At 37.1% G+C, this 24983-nt stretch overlaps 1 protein-coding gene across 50 annotated transcripts in view; it reads right to left on the bottom strand.

Annotated features, from left to right (window-relative positions):
• Positions 1-1932: 1932 nt before the first annotated feature.
• Tm1 (tropomyosin 1) overlaps positions 1933-24983 on the bottom strand; it is a 77569-nt gene continuing 54518 nt past the window's right edge. For 15 of the 50 annotated variants that reach the window (XR_010852548.1, XR_010852537.1, XR_010852547.1 and 12 more), the window contains 6 exons: positions 24330-24400; positions 19800-19875; positions 16811-16873; positions 15441-15510; positions 7139-7271; positions 1933-3836 (listed from right to left, as the gene is read on the bottom strand). Coding sequence is in view for 23 of the 50 variants with exons in the window: in XM_067101597.1 (XP_066957698.1) it covers positions 3754-3836; positions 15441-15510; positions 18600-18662; positions 19800-19875; positions 24330-24400 (363 nt within the window). In the remaining 27 variants the exon portion in view is untranslated. Of the gene's footprint in view, positions 6061-7138; positions 7272-15440; positions 15511-16810; positions 16874-18599; positions 18663-19799; positions 19876-24329; positions 24401-24983 lie in introns of all 50 variants that reach the window. The other 35 variants (XM_067101597.1, XM_067101592.1, XM_067101594.1 and 32 more) reach the window with 7 other exon arrangements.

Below are 24983 nucleotides of genomic sequence, written 5' to 3'. Positions count from 1 at the left end.
CAGCAGGCATAGGCCTACTATTGAGATCTGCTACCATAGCTACAGAACTTGCAAATAGGCTTCGAGGTTTCAGGTATCAAGTGTGAGAAGTGAAAGGACTCATTAAAAGAATAAAACTTTATCGACCAGGTGGTGAGTAGAAAAAAGATAATCTTAACAGAAAGTAATGACAGATAAGCTGCAGAAATTAGTGACAGATGTCTAACGCAGGGGCTGTGAACTTACGGTGGCAGGTGCTCGAGTAACTGAAGATCAAGAATAATAAACAGTCAACAGCAACAATGAAGATGTTAAAGAAAGAATATGCCCAAGGTGGGTCAAAGGTCGAACTCAAGAAAGTGGGTAGTTGAAAACCTTGGTAGGTTTAGATTATTTGTATAACATTAACTGAACAGTCTGGATTAGGCCTAGAGGGTTCAGCTATGGGTGCATGTGTTCACCAACATCGTGGATTTCTTGTAATCTGCTTCACTTTAGTAGCAGAGAAAGCATGGCTCTCATCACAGATACTATCAAAAGCATGGTACTTGTATAATGGAACTTTATAGTAGTATTTTGAACACAAAGAACCATAATCTAGTACCACAGATCCTAGCCTTCATAAGTGAACACAAACAGGAAAGGTGACAATGCAATACCATAGGAGAAGTCATAGTAGACTGTAAAGAGGCATATCTGTACAACCTTAGATTCTTCCTACCTTGAATATTCTCTCTTTAGGCATTCCTTAGAGTCATGCTTTTCATGAAGTATTGGATATTGTCCCTCTAGCAGCAAATGGTTTGTTGAAATTCTGCTAGTAGTTCCTTTTGATAACATCTAGTTCGTCCATATCTTAACTCCTTCAAAAGTACAGGTCTTGATAGGGACTTTTCTCTTCACATGTAAGTGGTTTCAGTTTCGTGGTTCATTTTTCCACTCATATTTAAAAAAACATCAAAGTTCCTTTATTTGCTCAGTACAAGACTCTTACCATTCTTCTTCCCACTATAAAATTAAATAATTTATCATAAGAGTTTTCCAGAGTTTCTTCACTTGTATGGACAAGCAAAGTATGCAGTCAAATCTTAAGAGGCTCAGGATACACAAAGTCCTATGGCAACACTTAAGTGCTCCAGCCCCATTTTACATTTGCATGAATGAAATACCTAAGATTTAGGTCTAAGGCCAAGAGCTGGGATTTACGAGATGGTACAACAGTCACTCGTGAAGGCTCATTCCCATTACTCTTTTGAAATTAGGGTAAGTCAGTTACAGGCATTTTAGGTTCTTGGTGAATTAACTACGTGCAATTGATTTGACTTAAATACTCAGGCAAAATGTCACCAGCTTCTCGAGTTCCTCAGAGTATGGGGAACAATTCAGTGATCTTGTCACTTGGTATCCAGTGCAATAGGCTCGACTAGCACTCTTGCAATACCGATTGATTTGTGCGTTTGGTCTAAGGACCTGCCACTAGAATCGTTAGTTGATTCAGCGTATTTATCTTGCGATATTCATCGCATATTCTTTGGAAGCTTGAATTACAAGTCAATGGCTTCTGTGGGCTTGTCCCTTATGCATGGGGTTCATCTGAATAATATTAAGATTCAGCCTTTAGAAGGCTTTAGCTAGGGAATATTCCAAGCCTGAAAAGATGAACCATTCTACAGGGACAGTTTAAAAGCAACAAGACTGATTGAATCGAATTTTTGAGCACAAGTCCCTGATATTTACCGTAAACATTTCTCTCTCCACTGCATAATATTCAATCCAATATTGAAGTCATTCATCTACATGGCTTAATAAAATATCTTTTACCAAAACCAGATTCCACTCAATGGAAGAAACTTCAATCATTTTAAAGAACGTTGTCTTAAGTTACTCTAAAATCATTGAGGAGATTGAAAGTAATTCTTCAACTGGGAATTTTTATATGAAAAAAACAATTAGTTGTTTACAAAATTTATTACACGTTAAACAAACAGTGTACAATCATTCTGTAAGTATAAGAACCAGATTTCTCTAAAGTTTTGAATAATATTATTAACTTATATATTATTGATAATCCAAATAATGTAAATGCAGGATGCACAATAGGACTGATTGCAACTCTAGCACTGAAGGTGAACCTTAAAATTGTCACCCTTACATACGGCAACACAGCAAGAAGAGAAGAAGAAGAGAGACGGGAAGAGGAAAGAAAAAAAAAAAGAAGAGAAAGTTTGACTTGTTCTCAAGACAGTTGGGCTGCCTTAAAAAGTCCAAGGCTTCTACAGGAGGATACAAAATCAACTTGGCGTCTCCTGGCTCCGCAGGGAACGCCAAGAAGAAGAATGACCCACAGATAGAAGCCAGAGACACTACAGCAGCGCAACCTACGTGAGTCTAGGCCAAACTCTTCGAGACACGGCGGACGTTTCATCATTAATAGAGCAATGATGGGTTGGGCGGCGGCGATAAGATGGTGGATGTTGTTGTTGTAGTTTTGTAGATGTTGTTGCAGTTGTTGTTGTTGGGGGGCGCATCTCGGGTCGTCAGTCAAGTCAGTCCGCAGGCGGCTCGCTTGGAGGGTGAAACTGTGGCGTGTGGCCTCTGGACGGACGAGAAGCAAGCAAACGGGAACGACTCACGCCTTCAGGAGTGGCGCGGGAACCGCAGCACTCCTTCGGGATGTGGGGCGTCTACGCCGCAACCCATCGGCCGCCCGAAGGGCGCCACATTTCTCCCCTCCCTCGCGCGCCAACCTTTTTTTTTTTTTTTTTTTTTTTAATCGAAGGAGCACCATAGTGTAACCTGGCGCCCACCACCAACCAGCCTTTAAGGGCCACACACTTAGAACCCTGACAGTTCAGAGAACGCCTGGTCCATCTCATCCGCAATGTTCTTATATTTTTCTTTCTCATTAACAAGTTCATCTGTAACAGATGGGGTGAGAGATTTTTGACAGGCATTACTACGGCAGCTGCTCAACTCCTGATGGCAGATGTGGTGGAGAAGCAGCTGTTTTGCTTATACATTTTTTTTTTCTATGACTCGCTAAACTGATTAACTCCACGTGAGTGAGAAAGAGAGATATATATATATACTGATTTGACAGTCATCGGTACTGTTATATATAAATATATGATAAGTTTGCGTTCCTCATGTCACAAAATAAGTTGAAACAACTAAAAAAAAATTCAAGTTTTGTATATAATAAATACTTTATTTTTTAAATCTTTTTATTATTACCATTAAGTCTAGAAACACAAGAAACCTAGCTTTCTGAATTGAACTTCAAAATATGAAGGTTTCTCAAATGAAATTGATTTGATTCTTATTGAAAGTTTTAATGAACCTTATAAAACTCGACCTCAGTGGCAACGAAAGAGAGAGAATCTTATTTTAAAAAGTGATAAATAGAATAATATAGATACCATACGAGAAATTCTCGGAAGCTGATGATACTAAAACACATTACTGAGTGATCAGATGCAACACAATAATAATAATAATAATAAAAAAGAGGAAAATAAAATAAAAAAATTATAAGTGAATGAGATTAAAAATGAAAACTAAAGGCAACGTCTTTAAAGATAGCAAGGTTATTATTATTATTATACAGGCCAGCTGAGGAGCGTGATATAATAGTGATGATATAATAATATAGCACAATAAAAAATATATAATAGAAGTGGCAGAAGAGTAGTAGTAGTAGTAATAGTAGTAATAGTGGGAAGAGGAGGAGGAGGAGTTATAGTAGTGGGGTATTGTGTGTTGTAATTGTATAGTTTAATAGCCAGACAGTTCGCTGAATGTCTGGTCGAGCTCATCGGTAATGGACTTGTACTTCTCCTTCTCGTTAACCAGTTCGTCTGGAAATAAGAGATTAACAGACACACATCAATGAACAGCGCCCAAAAGAGAAAACACAAATAAACAAAAAAAAAAAAAAGAGATGGAAAAAATATAAAAAACAAAAAAAAAAAGATGGAAAATATATATATAGATCTCTAATAAATTAAAAACTGACTAAAGAGAAAACTTAAAACTTAAAAAAAAATTAGAGTTAGCTCTAGCTCCCCGAAGCTTAAGGCAACTGAGGGAGGAAGGAAAACATGAACTGAGAGGAAAAAAAAAAAAAACACATCAAGAAAAATCAATCAAGTTGAGGAAGTTGAAAGGAGCCGCCGCCAGAGACCATTATTAAATAAAACAAAAATTATTTTATGAGTCATCCATTAACAAACTACTACTAACTTTTTTAATTCTTTTTAATGATATAATACTAACAATCATTCAATCAAGACCTGTGAGCGGCAAACTAGTGATAGTAGTAGTAAATAGCAGTAGCCAGATGGGGACAAGGACTGGACTTTAATATTCCAATCGTGGGGGGAAGATGTCATCAAATAATGGCGATAAATTACAACAATGGATTCGAGGAGAGGACGAAAGAAATGTTGAAGACATGTTGGAGAAATGTTTAACACATGTTGGAGACATGTCAGAAATGTTGAAGACATGTTGGAGACATGTCAGAAATGTTGAAGACTTGTTGGAGCAATGTTTAACACATGTTGCAGCAATGTTTAACATGTTGCAGACATGTTGAAGACATGTCCTAAAATGCTGAAGATATGTTGGAGACATGTTGGAGACAAGAGGGGAGAGCGTCTCTGGTTAGAAGCCGCATTCACACACTCTCCCAACACCACCCTCAGAAAAAACATACACCTTATGTATATATTTAGAAAAATTACCTAAAAGTTTATTTACAATTGCATAAAATCAAATGTGGGGGGGGAAAAACACTTTTCTCTCTCAATCATCATCATAGTCGTTTAAGTATAAAATTGTACAGATACAATATTTCAATCTTCCAGGGTCCAGAGTTCTACTTGATGATGCTGTCCAGCACTACCTATATATATACCCTTATCAGCATCATCATCACCGTAAGAAGATAAAATTAGTCGTGCTGAAACAACAGCTAAAGTGAATCCACAGGCCATTTGCTTGATCACTCATCTGAATTCTCTTTTCCGTTTCTTGTTACCCTCAAATGACCGGCAGACGGCAGTATTAAGCTCCCGAAGGCAAACCAGTCCTCCGGTACAATAAGAAGACATTTCTTTTCTTTCAAAAAAACACAATGGAGAGGTTGTTTGCTGTCTTGAATTGGGGAGGGGGGGAGGGAAGGACTGAGATGGTAAGGGGAGGGAAGGGTCTGGGAGAAGACAGACCAGGGCAGTACATTCAATAAAAACACACATTGCTGTTGGGTTGATTTAAATATTTTACATAAAACTGGCCGCCAACACCACCTGCTGCCACAAGAGCTCTGAAAGCACGCTTTTGCTTGCGCACACTTCCACACGCACATGCACCCAGACACGCCTTAAGCATCATACATGCTTACGCAGCTTGCACCATGATCCTCCTCCCACAAAGACACAAGGCCTCCCCCTCTACGTCAGCACCATCAGCATCAAGACGCCCTCGTTCGCCTGCGAGGAGCTCCACGACACTTCGGAGAAGCAGACCTCGACGGAAAGCTTCTATCGAGACCCCTCCTCATCTCGGTCAGCTCCAGCAGGAAACTACAACGCTCTCAATGCTGCTATGGTTGCACCATAGTTACGTGGGAGGGGGAGGGGGTAGGATGATAGCTTTGAAGAAGCTCACCATTTTTTTTTTTTGCTCATTTTTTAAAGAATTACTGTATATCTTGGGCAGTGGGTGCTGTTGGTCACCAAGGCAAGTCAAGAATAGCACAAAACTGTCAACAGCAACATTGTGACGCCCGGTCAAACTACACCCTCACTAACTACTTTGATAGTAAGGGGAGAGATTTAAATTTGGTTCCGAGGAATTCAGGTTAAAAACTAGCAGCTTGCGAGTAGACAAATTATTATGATAGTAGTGGTGGCAGTAGTAGTAGTAGTAGTAGTAGAAGTGGTAGTAGTAGTAGTAGTAGGCTAGTAGTAGTAGTAGTAGTGGGTAGTAGTGTAGCTCAATAGCCACTCATTTCAGTGAAGGTTTGATCCAGTTCGTCGGTTATCGACTTGTACTTCTCCTTCTGAATGACAAGTTCGTCTGCAATGGAAGAAAGAGAGGACAAAAAAAGATTGGGGTTAGTACCAAAAGATGCCATTGGAAAAACCATTCTTTTACATATGATCAAGTGAGGGTTCCCCAACTGACGAGCGCAATCCTCTCTCTTCAAATCGCTGGTCAATATACAAAATAACACCATCTTAATGGCTAACATTTCAGATCCAACTCCAAAGAGAGGACTGAGCTGCTGCCTGTTGGGAGAACCCTGCAACTTTTCTCGTGTTAGCAATCAGCAAAATACACACAAATATTAGTTTCATTAACAACCACTGGTTTGGAACCACAACCCTACTGAGTAAAAATGTCATCATCCATCATCTCTGTGCTTATGTTAATCTGGCTTTTCATTACTATAAGATATCAAGTGGAACTAAATATGAGTTTCTACAGTCTGATCATTTTAGGGTGAGGGGATTCACCTTGTTGAATGACTTACTGAAGGTTTCATACTGTGCTTCTTACCCTTTTTGTAATCAACCCCATGCAGCCTTTATACAGTACGTGTTCCTACATAATGCACCAAGTGTTCTGAGTGAAATTTAACCAAGAATGTTCCCCTTAAAAGCAAGAGCAGCAATTTGTGTTGGTCAGAGGAAGCAGCAATTCACAGAGTGGAAAAAGGGAGCAAGGCAGATGTAGCTAGCAATGGCTATACAATATTGAATCTTTTAAGTAACTACGTCAATTACCCGACGAACTAATGCAAAGATATACCCCGCTTGGCGCGCATAAGTTTGCTTGCAAATCTAATTCAAATAAATGGGTAGGAACAATTTTCATTAGCATTTAGGTCATCACAGTAAAAATAAGCGAGTACACAATTCATGTACACCTACAGACTAGCTCTTGGAACCTGATGACCACTTCAACAAATGCGAGAGGTGACAAGGGGGACCGAATTAGCTACTATTTTGGGTTACTTGAAAGTTCTAAGCGAATTACGAAGAGTGCTGAAGATAATCGGTAAACTGGAGTACCAATGATGAGAAGAGATGAGAAGTAGTTAAGCGTTAAGCATCATTTGAAATTTTTCTGAACGCGAGCTTATCATCCCAACCTGTGAGTGGGTCTGCTTCCTCAGATTATAAGGGGCTTGTAGTGGCATGTCTACATATTCTGGATGTCCTGTAGAGTGGCTTCCATATCTGCCTGCAACACTCTATTTTTGTCCTTCTCGGCTACTAGATCGTCTGCAAACAAAACAAAAACACACACACATGCAAGGTTAAAAAAAAAAAAAATAACCAAATGAAACAAAAACTATTATACATATAAAATGGGAGATATAAGCCAAAAAAAAATTCAAATACTTTCTAAGAATCTAATAGTACCGATAACATGTTCAATATTCTGAAAGTGTGAAGCCTGAAAGAAGTTCAATACAGCTGAAACTACAACAAAATCAACTTTACTGAGATGTATCAGTACCATTAGACTGAAAAATACAGTACAGCAAAATTAACACCAAAACAATATCAAGTTCCATGCTTCAAAATTTAAAACAATGACTAACAAACAAAATGATAAAAATAAGCCTGGTCACACCCGGTATTACTGGAAAACCATGCAGAAAAATAAAAATTTGTGGGGAACTTAAAAAAAAAAAAAAATAGACTTCAATTAATGTCTCGTCTTCTCTTGGTTTAGGAGCCTAATTAGAGAGCACACAGGTTTGACTTGATGTGTATGTACTGGAATTTCCTTGAGATTATATTCGGCCAAGTTCAAGATTTCAATTACGCAGTAACTGAAGTCTACAGAATATAAATACCGTTGAAAAAAAAATGAAGCATATAAGTCAATACGTGTTACGTTAGGTCAGTATGCTCACACACAGGTCAAGTCAGGTCAAATTCAGTTTGAGGGTGGATTAAGAGAAAAAATAAGAAAAAGAAGTCTCACGATTATCGTTCAGTGCCACAAAGTTACTTTTATGAAGTTAGCAGTTAAAAGTAATAACTATTTGGGTTCAGAAATACTCTATGGGTGCACAAACTGAGTGCATATCTGAGCAAACTTCTTTTACCTCCTTGGCACACTTGAGGATATTCATGGGACTTCATGGTCAGGGGAGTTTGTGGTATTAGGATTAGGTGTGATAGGGTCAAGAGGAGGAGTAGGAACAGGAATGGACGAGCTACTTTGATGGCAGCCTCAAACAATTCTCTCTTGACACGACCAAACAGGCTGGGCCTTTAACGGCTTTCGCCACATTCAGAGGTGAAATCAAGAGAGAAAGCAGGAGACGGAGCCACCAAAAATAGCGACCGTTTTGTGTTTTCAGAAGATGAAGTACAAGAAGAAATGTTCCGACCAACTCCCAAGAGTTGGACATTTGGCTGGTTGTGGGGTCGATCTGCGTCTGTGCGCGTCCTCTTGCAGGGACATCTTGGTTCTTAGGTATCTTATAAAAGCCTTTTTCAAAACCTGCAGTGGAACTGCACCATTTACAGAGACATTTATAGAATGGCTATGCTCCTACTGAGGGGATAAAATGTTCACCATGCAATGAGGATATACAAAATTATAAATACAATGGTAAAATAAATAGAACGAGTTGGCTAAGAGCAAGCAGAAATCTACGGTGTGCGAATCTTCTCTACCATGAAGTCTCTCATTCACTACCATTTCTTGCTGATGTCTTGAACTTATAAATCCCTAGGAGAACTACTGTACATCATGCACAAATTTAGATGGGGTCAACATGATTTTCACCCTACTCCTCAACACACTTGGCAAGTGAGGTCTTGCACCCACTCTTTTAATGACTAACAATGGCCTACAGCAACTGAAAGGCACGAGACCTAAACTGCCGGACCAGCACTATACTATTCATTCTTTCAATTGCCCTAACTGCCAAGCCAACTCGGTACCTATCATGGAAGTTTAGGTTGCATTTCAATCCTACTGAAGTTTAATCACAGACGTAGTAGCCTTGTACTTGTTATATGGCGTACGCATTACTGTATCCATTAGTCATCTCAGTTTAGGCTAAAAAACTGGAGAAAATTCAATTTGCAGCCATGTCAGTTCAGTATTCACAGCAACAGCAGATGGTCAAGCCACGAAAATGTAGAACTCTAATTCTGCTTGACCATTCAGGACAACTGATTTATTGGCCAGCAGAGTATCAGAATTAAAGTGAGTTCCAACTTCTAACCAAACTTCATATGAATGTCCTCCACAAATCTGCCCGTGTCACTCAAGACTGTTTAGCTTAATGCCGGTAACTGGAAATCTTACCATTATCAGGACGCTTTACCAAGGAACAATCGTTAGGTCTTCAGAGGCATTGGGGGCTGCCAATGAAGGTTTGTGTTGGATTGTATGTCACAGGTTGGCAGTGTGAACAGGGAGCTCTCAAGGATGAACTAACTCTCACTAAGGAACTAACAGGTATCCTACATAGGATGATCCTACATATAGGGACTGATGGGATGAGGAAGGAGTAATAACTAGGATATCATACCCTACAGAAAAATAGATTTTTGTAAACTTGTAAAAGTCGTGGTCCTACGAGAAAAGTCTTACGCCATGTGACTTCTAAGCAGTCCAAGTTTTAAATTTTAAGTCTTGGTTACTAAAAGTTTTCAAGTCTTCATTCATCTACTCATTTATGGCAAGACCGTAAGTTCAACACTACCATTCGCTCGTGTGAACCTACATCAGAACTGTAGTTCAGTGCGTTGCACCCAAACGTAACCCTATACTATAGCAATTATGATCCATTAACTCTACACACAGGAGTAACCTATATTTTTATCAAAAATATTGAAAGACCCTTAAAAGCTGTCATGTAGCACACATTATGAAATTAATTTCATTAACCAATACATCTAGGCCCCGAATCTACCTACTCATGCCAAAGCAAGTACAAATAACCGTAAAAGATCAGAACTTGGGTAATAGAATTCTCATTCACCTATGTATATCAAACTGTTCCACTTCCATTCAAAGGCAACCAAAACTCAATAGTCCAATAGTCAACCAATCCACTCTCACTTGTATTAAAAATGTTCAATGGGAGTCAAGGGTATACCATCTTCAAGACAATGATTATATTGAAAGAAAAAAATTTCCTACTGCAATAATTTTTGCCAATGAGGATGGGAAGATGCTCCACAATACAGCAATTGGGAACTCAAGTTATACAGATGTACAAGGTATGACAACTTTTGAATTCAGTGATGATCAAGTTTTCCGACTGGGGAGTGACAGGGGAGGGTTATTGTTGGTGGAGCAAATCCTTAGAATCAGGCTACATGTCTTGTATATATATTTACAGTCAACCCCCGTCTATTCGCGGTTCTGGATTTGCAGACTCACCTATTCATGGTTACTCTATGGAACATTTATGCATATTCACGGAAAATTCCCCTATTTGCAGTATTTTTATAGATAAAATTCACAGATACACTATATTTTCGTGACTAAATGCACTTTTTGTGCTAAAACTTAAAATATTCAGGTATAAGCATTTTTAGAGGGTTTTTTTGATGTTTTATCTATCAAAATAGGCAGTTATAAGCATTTTCAGAGGGGGGTTTTAAGTATGCACGGATTTTAGCTATTCGCTGGGGGTAGCAGTACGCATTCCCGCGAGTACCGGGGGTCGACTGTATATATACAAGTGCGTATCTATACACTTAACGGGGAATATATACTCGATACCACTACTGGAATAGTTGCCGTCATAGGAAGAAATAAAACTTGTGAAATAGAGAGAAGTGAGAAACATCAGCTCTATATTCTTAGTGGCTAAATTGTAATGCGACATCTAAAGCCTAGAGTAGTAGTCAAATACGAAAAGCGGAGCAGAGCGGCTAGCTAGCAACCTCTTCAACACATTTTTTTTAAGACACCAAAAGAGTCTTTTATTTTTCTCTTTGTACTAGAATGTCTGACAATTTACTTTTTATTTTTTTCAAACTCTCAAAATGGAACAAAGACTCCAAAAAAATGATCAAAAGTTATCAAGTCAGAAATGGGACTTTGTTGAAAGACTTGTGAAGAAACATAAAAAGAAAACTGTACTTAAATGAAACTTATTGAACTTATGAAACTTTCAATTGTTATTGCAATTAAGTCTTAAACATTAAATAATAATAAGTATCTTTCCAAAGTATAGAGAAAAAAAAAAAAAAAAAAACAAATCTTAGCAATGATGACTGAAAACAAATTATCTAAACTTACATTAAAAGTCATAAACTAGGAATAATAAAAAGATTCAGAACATGAAACAAATGTAGAACAAAGGAATAGGGAATGTAATAAATACATAAGGGATGGTGTTTAACCAATAACAAACGTATAGAGAAGGTGGTCAGCGAGAGAAGGGGGAGGGTGGGGGGGAAACGAAAATATATATATATATAAAGTTGAGAAGCTTGAAACCATAGGAGAAGAACCAGTAAAGAAAGGTCAAACTAAAATGTAAAACTCATCCTGAACCAGCAAAAGACAATAACTTGTGATCAAGAACACTGGGGAGGAAAACAGAGGTTGTTTTGCGACTGATTTCAGAACATGAACACTGAACACAGCGGGTGTCTACGTTTTTTTCTTGACTGTTCCAGTTACGACAACGAAAACGCCAATTGGTCTTATATACGAGAGGTACACATAGGATCTACTGTAAACGTAGCTATACACTGACTTATATTTTCTCGGCTGCCGACACTGCTATGGCAAAAAAATAAATAGGCAACAGTCCCTAGTTGCTTGTTATTGGAATGGAAAACATAAAAATTCACATCAGATGAAAGCAAATTATAAGAGTTGGAAGCTTCAGTGGAAAAGGCCCCTTCTCGACCGAAGGGGGAATAGTTCTACTACATTGTAGCTGAGGCAATTGGGGGAGGATTCCCTACAGAATAATGAGAAAATAAGATGCTAATTGAAAAGTCTCTTGAATTTCAAAAGTAGTCTGCGAAGATCAGACTCTTCGCTGCAAAATAATCCAACTCTGCACAAACAATGGAATCAAAATCTAAGTACCTTGGATCATAGGGTACACGAACATGAATAAAATAACTAGAATTGGTGGGGCATTGTACATGAATGGAACTAGAATATTAAAAGAGCATTTAGTGTATACGAATGGAATTAAAATATAGAAATACAACTCGGGAACAAATAGGCAAACTACTCCACTAAGATTTTAAAAGGTAAACAAATCAACTGGAATCTTCTGCATTGGGGCACCACAATATATTGAAATCAGAACTAAAATTGGACGAAAAAATACAAAATATTAAAAACTGTAAAAATATGAACCTTTCAGCAACTATTTCTATTATTCTGCAGAGAATCTCACCACAAGAAAGTACTAAAATGTTAAAAAAAAAAAAAAATTAGCACTGGCAATTATACGTGCAAAGTTTTTAAAACAAAAACCAAAAAAAAAAAAAAAAAAATTCACTGAAGTCAATTAAGAAGGCCTCAATTAGGAAGGCCCACCAATTTCTAAGGAGCTACATTTTGGGCGAATCGACGGTTTGAGAGAGAGAGAGAGAGAGAGAGAGAGAGAGAGAGAGAGAGAGAGAGAGAGAGAGAGAGAGAATCAAGCCAAAAAATAAAGGATATGAAGTGAAAAGTAATCCTTTCTTCTTCTCCTCCTTCTTCACCTTCTTTATTTACCAACTTCCACTTCACCCATTTTCTTCCTGGACGTGTGTCAATTTCCTTTCTTTTTTTATGAAAAGGGAAATAAAAATTCGACTGTAACAGATAGCAGTGCCGTAGTCGGAGGTTTGTGAGTGAAACACTATAAGACAGAGATAAGAGAGAGGATATGGCAGGCAGGGGATGAGAAAATAATTCAAGAGGCAAAGGAATACATAATCAGAATGCAATAAGTCAAACACCAGTTGCCCTATATATATATATATATATATATATATATATATATATATATATATATATATATATATATATATATATATATATATATATATATATATATATATATATATATATATATATATATATATATATTATATATATATATATATATATATATATATATATATATATATATATATATATATATATATATATATATATTACTATTATAATATATATATATATATATATATTATATATATATATATATTATATATATATATATATATATATATATATATATATATATATTATATATATATATATATATATAGATATATATATATATATATATATATATATATATATATATATATATATATATATATATACTACTTTCTATTGACGGATCCTTTACTCAGAAACTGTAACCTTTCCTCCTAAATCTGTCAAATCAAATTTTTCTATCACTGGGTCCTATAACTTTCTGTCTATTACTCGGAAACTGTGAACTTTCTCCTACAACTATCTATCTGTTCTATAAATCTATCAACCACTCCTGTATAACCCTTTACTATCAGTTACTCCTATAATTATCGTTCTATTTAAATCTGTAACTTTCAATCTATATAGCTCTAGAGTATAAATACTGACCATTATTTTCTTAAACCTACTAATGAAATATATTTACTTTATATGTCCATCCAGAATACAAGGGTGTAAGTTCTAAGTACTTGTACTAGTTATATAGAGTAAAAAAATATATATGTATAACCCACTATTCATAAGAATCTTGACTATAAATCTAGGACCTATTATTAAAAAAATATACGTATATGCATAATCAACTATTCATAAGAAACTTAACTATAAATCTAAGAGCTACTGTGAAAACCTGCTCACGTTTGGAACATCTTAGAAAAAAAAAATACTGTAAAAAGAGACCATATCATGCTAATCTTTACTAAAAAAAACATTACAATTATCTGACCCCAATCATGACGAAACAGATCCCTAAATACCTTGACGGCAAACCACACATACAAATAATAAAATAAATAAAAAATGACGTTTGAAACAAACATAAAACAGCAGTGAAAACAGTACTGAAAATGGATGAACAAGATGGAATATTTCCACGGAGAACATTCAATGCTCGTCGCTGTGACGCGTACGCACACACAAACTGCTCTAGAATACACAAACGGATCTGGACAGACTATTTATATATAAACAATGAGGATGGCTACACACAGAAAGAAAAAAACACAAAGCACTACGCAAGACTGTCTCTCTCAGTTAATTTCACAAAAGGACTGGAAAAATGTTAGCAAGAATATAGAAAAGATGAAAGCAGTCGTGTCAATGTTTACAGACTCGAAACTTGTTCGGAACTCGTACAAAAACATTTAAAACACACTGACAGGACGACTTCTTCTTCTTCTTTCCAGACAGTCTTTATGAAGTGTCAAGTTTTGTGTGAACAGAAAAAAAGGTGTTTTAAAATGATTCTCTTGTTTTTGAGGTTTTAATCTGACGTTTCTGAATGGTACGAGAAATATGAAATATCTAAACGATTGAAAAAAACCTTTCTGGCTGCAAAATAAATGCCGCAGAAAAACATGCAACAGCTGTTTACTGCATTAACGTAGCTAGAGGAAGATATTACTTTTATAATGACTGAAGAAAAGCCGAAAAAAAAAACTTGCCAATACTGAAAAAAAAATTCTTAATATCAAGAGAATGCAGAGATGAAAAAAAAAACGAAAAAATACCAAGCACCATTAGGTGGTAATGTGATTAAGTAAAAATACAAAAAAGTGTATGAAAATATTAAGCTTTAGAAGTAGTCCGTCAGAGAGTTATTTCAAGAAGCAACTTCGGTTCAATCTGGTGTACAAATGATGTCCCACTCGACATCAGATGTCACCAGGGATGTCCACGAGAATCAAGTTGTGTGCAACAAAGTCTCAGTCAGTAATACAGACAAACATGAAAAAAAAAAGAAAAGGAGAGAGAGAGAGAGAGAGAGAGAGAGAGAGAGAGAGAGAGAGAGAGAGAGAGATACACAAAAGTCACAATACTGGTGAATAGAAAGTCAGTCTAAAAGAGAGAGAGAGAGAGAGAGAGAGAGAGAGAGAGAGAGAGAGAGAGAGAGAGAGAGAGACATAGACGACTCAAGAGCTTCGGAAAGGGAAGAAGGCTCAGAAGAGGAGGAGGAGGAGGAGGTAAATAGAGAAAATCGAGAGACAGACAGCAATCAAGGGGAGAGGAAGGGACAGAAGGGGACAGTACAACGAAATGACAAAGAGGGAAGGACAGACAGAGACAGAAACAAGCAAGACAGCAGACGACTCAGAGGAGGTAAGGAGGAGACTCAGAAGTGGGAAAGAGAAAAACACCAGACATACACCAAGAGACAGAGAGAAGACTGAAATCAAGGGAGGAGGAGGAGGAGGGGGAGTAGGAAATGGTGTTCGTCGTCTCAAGAGCCTGTTTGGGGGGAAAGACCATACCTTCGAGCCTGTCGACCTCCTTCTGGAGCTTCTGCACAGATCTCTCTGCGAACTCAGCGCGGGCCTCAGCCTGTTGGAGGAGGGGTTACAAGACGCGGAGGAGGAGGAAGGAGGAGGAGGAGGAGGTTAAAGAATTGATGGGGGAAGACGTTGTTGGGAATTGAGGAAAGGGGGAAGGGGGGAAAAAACAAGAATTAGTAATCCATTCTATACACTGCAAGTGGTGCCCACATATGTCAAATTTCACATTTTTTATATACTGCAATGGATGTACCCAAATATGTCAAATTTCACAAATTTTCACATTCAGTGTCACATAAGCATAAACACCAACAAACAAGACCTACAATTAAATCATGCACATAACCATATTCAGTATCACTAACTACAGTAATACTCTTTACAGTAATGCTACTGCTACAGTTCATGATGACGCCTTCAGATGACAGAATAGCGGAAGCAGAGAGAGAGGCCAATTAAGAGCAGAGCAGAAACAACCAATTCCTCTAAAATAGTGAGAGGAGCACAGAGGAGGTGCCGGGGGGGTTGAGATTAGCCCTCCCAGACCCCCTAAAAGATACTTACCAAAGGGGGCCGAATAAATGTTAACCTTGACCTCCAAAACCAATCGTGACCACCACCACCACCGTAGACTGAAATATCGATTGCTAAAACTAAAAGAAGTTAGAAATAAGCATGGCTTTGTTATCAACGACCCTCCACCGAACTAAAATTGGTGAAATAAGGCACAGTCGTCCTCGATAAAGGTTATTTATGTTCCATGAAGGAATTCTGAGGAGTTTGTGTGATGTTAAGGACAATCAATTGTGCATCTGAAAATAACAAGTGTTTGAATGCATGCAGCAATGTTTTGGTCAAACTCTTTCTAGTTCAACAACAACTTTCATGGCATTGTATTAAATTATCAAAAATGGATTTAGGTATGGGTATGATACATTTTTTGCCTTGATAAAAATAAACAGGGCCTGATTTGTCAAGACATTAAGACAAATCGTGAAATGGTATTCCTAAACTGATCTGGGGGGGAAAGAACTTTTTTTTTTTTTTTTTTACTTCATCAGACCCTTGTGGAGCTCTGGCCAACAGGCCAATTACATTCGCCATCTTTGAAAGCTAGGGGGGGGGATATATGGCCAATTCTGACCAAATCTGCCAAGTGTTAATGTATGCAACAGCGTTATCAAGAGTTCCCAGTACCCAGTGTTAATGGAAACCTGTCCAGGAGCCAAAGTAGAAGAAGCGTGTGTGAATAAAGATGGGAATATCAGCTAAAGCAAGAAAAGTGTCTTGGTGTATCACCATCATCAGAAGCAAAACCATCACCATCATCATCATCATCTATCTGGTACCTCTCTCATCCTTTGACTGAGTTCCTTGATCTGTTCTTCGAAGTTATCCTCTCGCGCAGCGGCCTACAGAACACACGAAGGCCAAACAAGGGAACATTAGCACAAAAATATATAAATTAAGTTATACACAGAGCCTTGCTAGGCTTGAAAAAAAGATGGAAAACTGGAAGAAAGGTATACTTACTCCACAGATCAGCGTTCTCAATACATTAGCCTCGAATCTACACGAACGCCCACAGATTGTACAATACTCTACTAGAGGGGACATACGACCATTCTGTGGTCTTGAAGGCCACCACAGACATAAGCAAGGTCTACTGTACTACAGAACAATGGTGTGCCACATGTTCACCAACAGTAGCAGCGACAGCAAGAAGGAAAACTGAGACTGAATCAAGTGACTTGTTTTAAACAAAGAAAGTAATTTAAACCTATTCAACAGAAAAGCCTGTAATTGTTTAGCCTTACCTCGATCTCCCTGTAACAAAACTACAGCAACAGAAGGCTTTCAAAGATAAATGATATTTAAAAAGCAATTTAAGCATTCAAGGAAAACACAACCCACAATGCAATTTTATCACAGAAAAATCAAGTTAAAATTTTTTTTTTTTAAAGAGCACAGTACCCAAGCATTCTTTTATCACGAGCTACGTACATTTAAACCAAACATCTCTACTACATCTTCACCATCATCATCACCGTCAGAACATCAACATCAACATCATCAGCATCATCATCATCATCACCAAGATAGGAAAAACATCACACTACAAAAATCTACATTGAAAGATTTGGTAATAAGAAAAAGCCACGGGGACAGGTATATACTGTATATATATACTCTCTAAAGACGCCATTCCTGCTTCTCCAAGTTTTACCTCTCTCAAACTCTGCGCATAGCTTCTCATCTGGAGTTCCAACTTGTCCTCCCTTTGGGCTGACTGCCATTTTCACAGGCGCAGTCGAGAGCGACACAGAGAGACACACACACAGAAAAGAGAGAAAAAGGAGAGGGAGAGAAAAAAAAAAGCCACAGGGCTATAGTTAGTGATGACATCGAATTGAGAAAAAGGCGTGTACTTAAAATGAAATACACAACACTACATCCAAAATCCACTATCAGATGTGAGTAGTATAAACTAGGAAAACACAAAAAGTGCCATAATGACTAAACAGCGATCTATTGATTAAGATTTTAAGTGGCTGAAAAACCTAAACAATGATCTATTGATTAAGATTTTAAGTGGCTGAAAAACCAAGACTTTTTTTTCGAGGTGTGGAGGTCGTTTGAGCCTTCTGTTATGAGTCTCGAGGTTATTCATGAATCAAATCTGCTCTCAAAGTCTGTCGGTTTTCCAACCAATTTAACACAAAACCAGTTTATCATTATGGACTATCACGATAATGAGTTGAAAACCACACGGGAAAATAAAAATAAAAAAAGTGTTAATTCCATAAAAACGAAAAACTTCTTTTTTAAGGACAGCACATAACTAAACCACCTAACAATTCAGAAGCGATGGTGACTGGGCCTTTTTAAGATCGCCCCCCTTATTTCAGTATTAGGGGGGGGGCGAATTCTTATCAGCCAAAGTGAGTGAGTGGTTTAGGTAAAATAATAAACTAAGAAAGAAAAAACAACAAACAAATCAAGGCAAAATGTTAAATATGAAGGAATTAAAAGTGAGAGAGAACTGTTCAATCTCTCGTGATCGCAAGTCCACAAGCACACGGGCAGATCAGATCTGGGCAAGTTTGGGATATATATTTTTTTTGTGCAATCATTTACCGCCTTGAGTTTGTTGGTCAGTGTCTTAATCTGCTCCTTGTAAGCTTCCTCACGCTGGTTGGCCTGTTTTGAGGAGGAGGTGGTTGGAGGAGGAGGAGGAGGAGGAGGAGGAGGAGGAAGAGGAACAACCATACCACTCGTTATTAAGTGAACCATCGCTTTTCTTTTTGAACTCTTTTACCTTCAAGTGATATATATATATATATATACATATCTAAATATATGCATATATATACATATGTATATACTCTATATATATACATATATAGTGTATATATATACATATACAATATATATTATATATATATATATATATATATATATATATATATATATATATATATATATATATGTATATATATATATATATATATATATATATATATATATATATATATATATATATATATATATATATATATATATATATAAAACTTTGTCTGTTCAATACCTATTTTCATGGATAAAATCCAAAAGGTTTCAAACTATTTTAATAAAAATATGAGTAGAAGAATGCAAACATTAACCTAAGTTGAATTCAATCCTATGACATAATATAAAATTATCATACAAAACAATTTCAACAATGAAACTTATGCTACTAAAATGATTCCGATTTGCAGAAAATAAAAACCTGTTAAAAACTACTGTAGTATATTCCTTTAGGAAATGCAAATATGCAGCAAAATTTCAATAACACCAAATATATATAGACAAGTCCTTCAATAAATATTTACTGTAAAACTTACAAAAAATGTTTCACTAATTTCAACAGCTTAAAAATGAAGTATAATTAGCAAGAGATCTGTGATGTCTCTCAATTTCAATCAGTATCTAAAGAAGAAGAAGCAACTAAATATAGAATTTTGGCCAAAGGCCAAGCACTGGGACCTATCAGGTCATTCAGCTCTGAAACGGAAATTGACAGTAAAAGGCTTGAAAGGTGTAACAGGAGGAAAACCTCAAAGCAGTTGCACTAGGAATCAACTGTTAGGATAGCGTGGAGAGTAAGATGGAAGAAAGAGAACATGAAAGGAGGTACAGTATGAGGAAACGAAAGGGGTTGCAGCTAGGGGCCGAAGGGACGCCGCAAAGAACCTTAAGTAATGCCTGCATGAGGTGCATTGACGGCACTACCTCCCCACGGGGTAGAAGATGAAGAAGAGGAACCAACTAAAACTTTATCTCTCAGCTTCTCACCTTCTCTTCAGACACCTCAAGAGACTTCAAGTTGTTGCCAACGACGCGCAATTCTTCCTCAAGCTCGACGATCTTTCTGTAGGGTGCCAGGTAAGGAAAGAAAAAAAACAAGGGGCGTTGTATCACAAGAGCATTGGATGAAGGAAAAAAAAATACTTCTATAATTATGCTTCTGACTTATCACTGGGTTTTTCAAATTTGAGCAAAATTAGTTCAATGGAAACAACAGATTTCAAACTTCTCTAATTATGCTTCTGAATTATTACAGGCACTTCCAAATTTGAGCAAATTTAGATCAATGGAAACAAGATTTCAAACTTCTCTAATTGTGCTTCTGAATTATTGCAGGAACTTCCAAATTTGGGCAAAATTAAATCAATGGAAACTATATATTTCTAACATCAGTTTAAAAATCTGATCAAGTTTTCTTTACAAAAATCTGTACGTTAATATTATGGACTTATTAATGCAACTTACAGAAGTGAACACTGAATAACTAATTTGTCCTTAAAAATAATTACAGTATAGTGAATAGTGAAGGCATGAAAACTAGTTGACTGTCAAAATTACTATTCCTTGTATTTTACCATCTCTCTCTAATGTAATAAAACAAAAAAGGATTAGAAATAGATAAAAAAATGAATAAGGATCACTCCTGAGGATCATTTTATGGTTTGGTTTAGGGTTCGAATAAAAAAAAATAAAGCAAGCAGCAGCTTTCTAGTAGGACCTGAAATGACCCAATTTGGCCTGCGTTTCCTTTAGTGCTTAAACCAAAAAGGGTACTACAGAGTGGAGGAGAAGAGTTTCAAAAGCTTCTAATTACTGCTATTACTGAGACAGGAAGATTCTGATACCCTTCCGGTGGCCCTCTCCCAAAAAATCTGAAAGGACCCACCCATTTAGCACTTGAACCAAAAAGGGTGCTACTCTCCAAAAAATCAGAAAGGACCCACCCATTTAGCACTTGAACCAAAAAGGGTGCCACAGAGTGGAGGAGAAGAGTTTCAAACGCTTCTAATTACTGCTATTACTGAGACAGGAAGATTCTGATACCTTTCCGGTGGCTTTCTCCCAAAAAATCTGAAAGGACCCACCCATTTAGCGCTTGAACCAAAAGGGCGCTACACAGCAGGGAGAAGGGATTTCGATTTTTGAATAATCATCATTACTCATTACTCTGACGGGGTGATCTCAACGCTGCTACAGAAGGGATTTAAAATCTTTCAATCAACATTACTCTGACGGGAAGACTCTTGATCCCCTTCGGAAGGTGACTCACCCTTCGGCAGCCTCTGCCCTTTCCTCAGCTCTCTCGAGGTCATTCTCCAGCATAACGCATTTACGGGCCAGCTACTCTCACACAACAGAGTTGGGGGGGGGGGTCATCCCAGGTCACCACAACACCACCACACCACACCACAGCCAGCCAGCCAGCAGTACCAACAGAACATTCAAAACAAAACAAGAAAAAAAAAAAAAAAGCTACTGTTACTCGATGTGTCAAACATGCATTAGTGGGGAGAAAAAAAAGGGGCGGGAGAGTGGAGGGAGTATTTAAAGTGAAAACATCCTCATCGTGCTTGGTCATGGGCGATGTGAGGTGTGAACATCAACAACAACAACAGCAGAAACATCAGCCATCCTAGATGTTGGGGCAGCTTCAAGCAAACGTTTTATTATGAAAGGGAATGTTGGGAGGGACATGACTTCATAGCTGTCATCTTCGTCCATTACTGAATGAAGTTTATAAAAAAAAAAAAAATGTCCCTTTTAAACTCCTTAGGGCCATTAACCTGCTACCAATATTGGACGTAGATGACAGGCATTAAGGGGAAAACCAATTTACCATTAACCATTTACAGTTAATCGAGATTTAACTTAAGCATTTAGAGAGTTAACGAATATTCTAAACACTCGCTTATAAAATTTAAAGCAGAAAAACAGGTGGTCGGGACGACTAAATAAACTGTTCTACTTCGACCTTTGAAAAAACTTCCCCCAATTGACACTTCAAAGTATTGTGCTTTAGTGTGAATGGGGTATACCATCGTGCATGGTGATAATAAAAATAATCAATAACTAAGATTACGTAGCTGTGTGTCATTTCATGCAGAAAAAAAATTTAGTGTGTAAATAAGTGGTCAATATACATCAACTACAAATTATTCAGTACAATATACACTTGGAATTTTAAGGCAATAAAAGTGTGAACGCACCAGACCCTGTGGAAAGTAGAAAATTGGCTAAATAAAACTTAAGAAAAAAAAAATAGAAAGCTGTGTAGTGGTTTGTTGCACTCTTTAAAAAAAAAGTCTTCCTTACGCTGGTATTACCAAAGTATTTTTTTTTTTTTTTAAATTCTGGATAAAAATTCAGCAGACACTCCCCTACTTACGAACATCCAGAGATACGAACAAACGTGACGCAAATTTAAATTGCCACCCGTAAGTTCAAACTTTCTTCTGCACACCTACAATAAATACAGTACTGTATGTATACTGTACAGTACTGTATTGACTTTATATCATACTGTGCCTAAATAGGTGTGAAGAGTACGGTAACCAACCTACGAACAATTCAAGGTGGTGTCTACTTAAAAATGAATACTTGAAATTACATCACTTATGACCTTATTGAAATATTAAGAAAATCTTTAACTTTAACCTTTAAATGGGTAATTTCAACAGCTTTAACTTCACTAAAACTTTCATGAATTAATTTTAAATGCCCAGTCCATTTAAACAGCAAGGATTTTGTTCAGATCTCCCATCTATTATAAACAGGCTCCACTTCATTTAACCAGGCAAGAATCTGCTAAACAGCTTTTAAAGTTCACTGAACTATATTCAATTAACCCTCAAGTTCCTTTAAACAATTGATTTAATCATATTCCATTAAGCCTCGACTCCTTTAAACGGTTCCTTTAGAGTTCATTTGAAACAAGCCCATTCTTTATCGAATGAACCATAGCTATTGAACCAATTCACTCAAAACAAACCACAGATACATTTGAACGAACTGGTTCACAAGACAGCAAGTTCATTTCAATTTTTACTTGACATTTAAACCAACCAACAAATGCATTTAAACTTCTACTAGTTCCTTTAAACCAACCAAGTTCATTTCGACTTCTCATGACTTTAAACCAAGAAGTTTATTTAAATGCCATTAGTTCCCTTAAAGTTCATTTTAACTTCCACTAGTTGCACAAACCAAGAAGTTCATTTAAACTTCCATTGGACCTTTTATACCAGCAAGTTCATTTAAACTTTGACTAGTTACTTTAAACCAACAAGTTATTTACAATTTTACTAGTCGCTTCAAACCCAAGCCCTTTAAACTTCCACCAGACCATTTAAACCAACAGACCATTTAAACCAAGTTCATCTCAAGTGTCTGAAGGCTTTCAGTCGAGGCAACAAACCACTACGAGAGAGCAGCAGCACCAGCGACGAGAAGATGAAGAAGAAGAAGAAACAAAAAACAGATGGCACGGGCAAATCAGGACTGAATTACATCATATAGAAACCACCTCCTTCACTGTTCATCTGCTGAATGTTTCCTCCTCCCCTCAATCGCCAAATGCTAAGTCATCTAAACAATCCCCCTAAGTCTAAAGTCGTCTTTATCAATTGCCACTCCTTCCTTCCTTCCTCCCTCCCTAACACACGCCAAGTGAATGAGTCAATTAATCTAATGAAGTGTGCAGACTTCAAAAATTTGTTTTAGTTGCTGTTGCAAAGCAGTTAATACGACATCTTCTTCCAGTTTGATATTCAAGGTGTGATGTTGATGTCTCACCATCTCGAGATGAGTTTTCAATCGGGTTTTTTTAACAAGAAATTTTAATTTCAACTTGATTTAATCATCTTTAAACTTCGTGTGGGTTAGGAAGCAGAGGCAGCAGAGAGACAACAGACTTGGGGCTACGAGCTATAAACTCGAAAAAAAAATATATATATAAATAAAATAACAGCATGCAATGTGGGATTTTAAACTACAAAAATAAATTTTAAACTACAAAAATAAATGTTCAAGTCCCAATTCCAGCGACAGCCAAACGCTACGGTATTATAAAAAACTAAAATTAATAGGTATTTATATATGTAAATATATAAAAAAAATAAAGCCCCTCTTCACAGCAGACTTGGTAAAAAGGGTTCAGCACATACAAACACACACAAAAATTAACACTCCCAAGACCCACAACACGCGTTTATAATTAGGAAAATCAAAAAATGATCTGAGGATGGTCCCAGAGAGCTTGTCACAATGCTTGGGGGAAGTCAAGTCCTTTCCAGAACTTTAAACGCTTATCATCATCACTGTTCTTCGGCAGGAGAGAGGGATCAGGGATCAATTGCGATTGTGAAAGATCTCTGTTGCTTATGAGAAAAAGTGGCAAACGGGAGTAAAAGAGAGAGAAGGGGAGTGACAGAGAGAGAGAGAGAGAGAGAGAGAGATCTGGGAAGCTAAAATGGAGATGGAAAAGTTAGCTGGATGAGAACATTGGGACGCCAAACTTACGATTCACCAGTTTCTGCGCGTTCCTCAGCTCTCTCAAGATCAGCTTCAACCATGGCCAGTTTACGGGCAACCTATTAAATTTTCCGGTCCACGAACAAGTGAGAGAGAGAGAGAGAGAGAGAGAGAGAGAGAGAGAGAGAGAGAGAGAGAGAGAGAAGAGAGAGAGAGAGAGAGAGAGAGAGAGAGAGATAGAAGAAAGAAGGAAGAAGGAGAGAAAACGGAGAGAGGGGGGGGAAAAACAACATAACAATGAGATTCACAGGCAAGAGAAAAATGGAATACTTAAGTGTTAAACTTCTGAATCTATTGGGCTCCAGATATCTGTAGGCTTTTAATATTTTAATGATCTCTATATAAACCACATAAAAAAAGGTTGTTATACATTCAATGTCAAGTTATAAAATTCTAATAAAAGATAGTCTCCCAAAAACTTTTAAAAATGTGATACTGGCAATTTCTACCTATCTGCAAGGGAGTCCTTTAAATATTAACAATTTCAGAACAAATTACTCAATATTTCAATACAATTCCAGTACAAATGATTTGAAAATATCAATTTTTTTTAATATAAAATTGGTAGATCCGATTTTGTTCGGCGTTCAAGCACACTTCAAGAAGTTAGAAAACAATCAGGAAACGTCTTGAAAAGGTTAC

This window comes from Macrobrachium rosenbergii, chromosome 57 (genome assembly GCF_040412425.1).
Source record: "Macrobrachium rosenbergii isolate ZJJX-2024 chromosome 57, ASM4041242v1, whole genome shotgun sequence".
Classification (NCBI taxonomy): Eukaryota; Metazoa; Arthropoda; class Malacostraca; order Decapoda; family Palaemonidae; genus Macrobrachium; species Macrobrachium rosenbergii.
The sequence above is the reverse complement of the archived record's forward strand: the minus strand, read 5'-3'. Positions and strand labels throughout refer to the sequence as shown.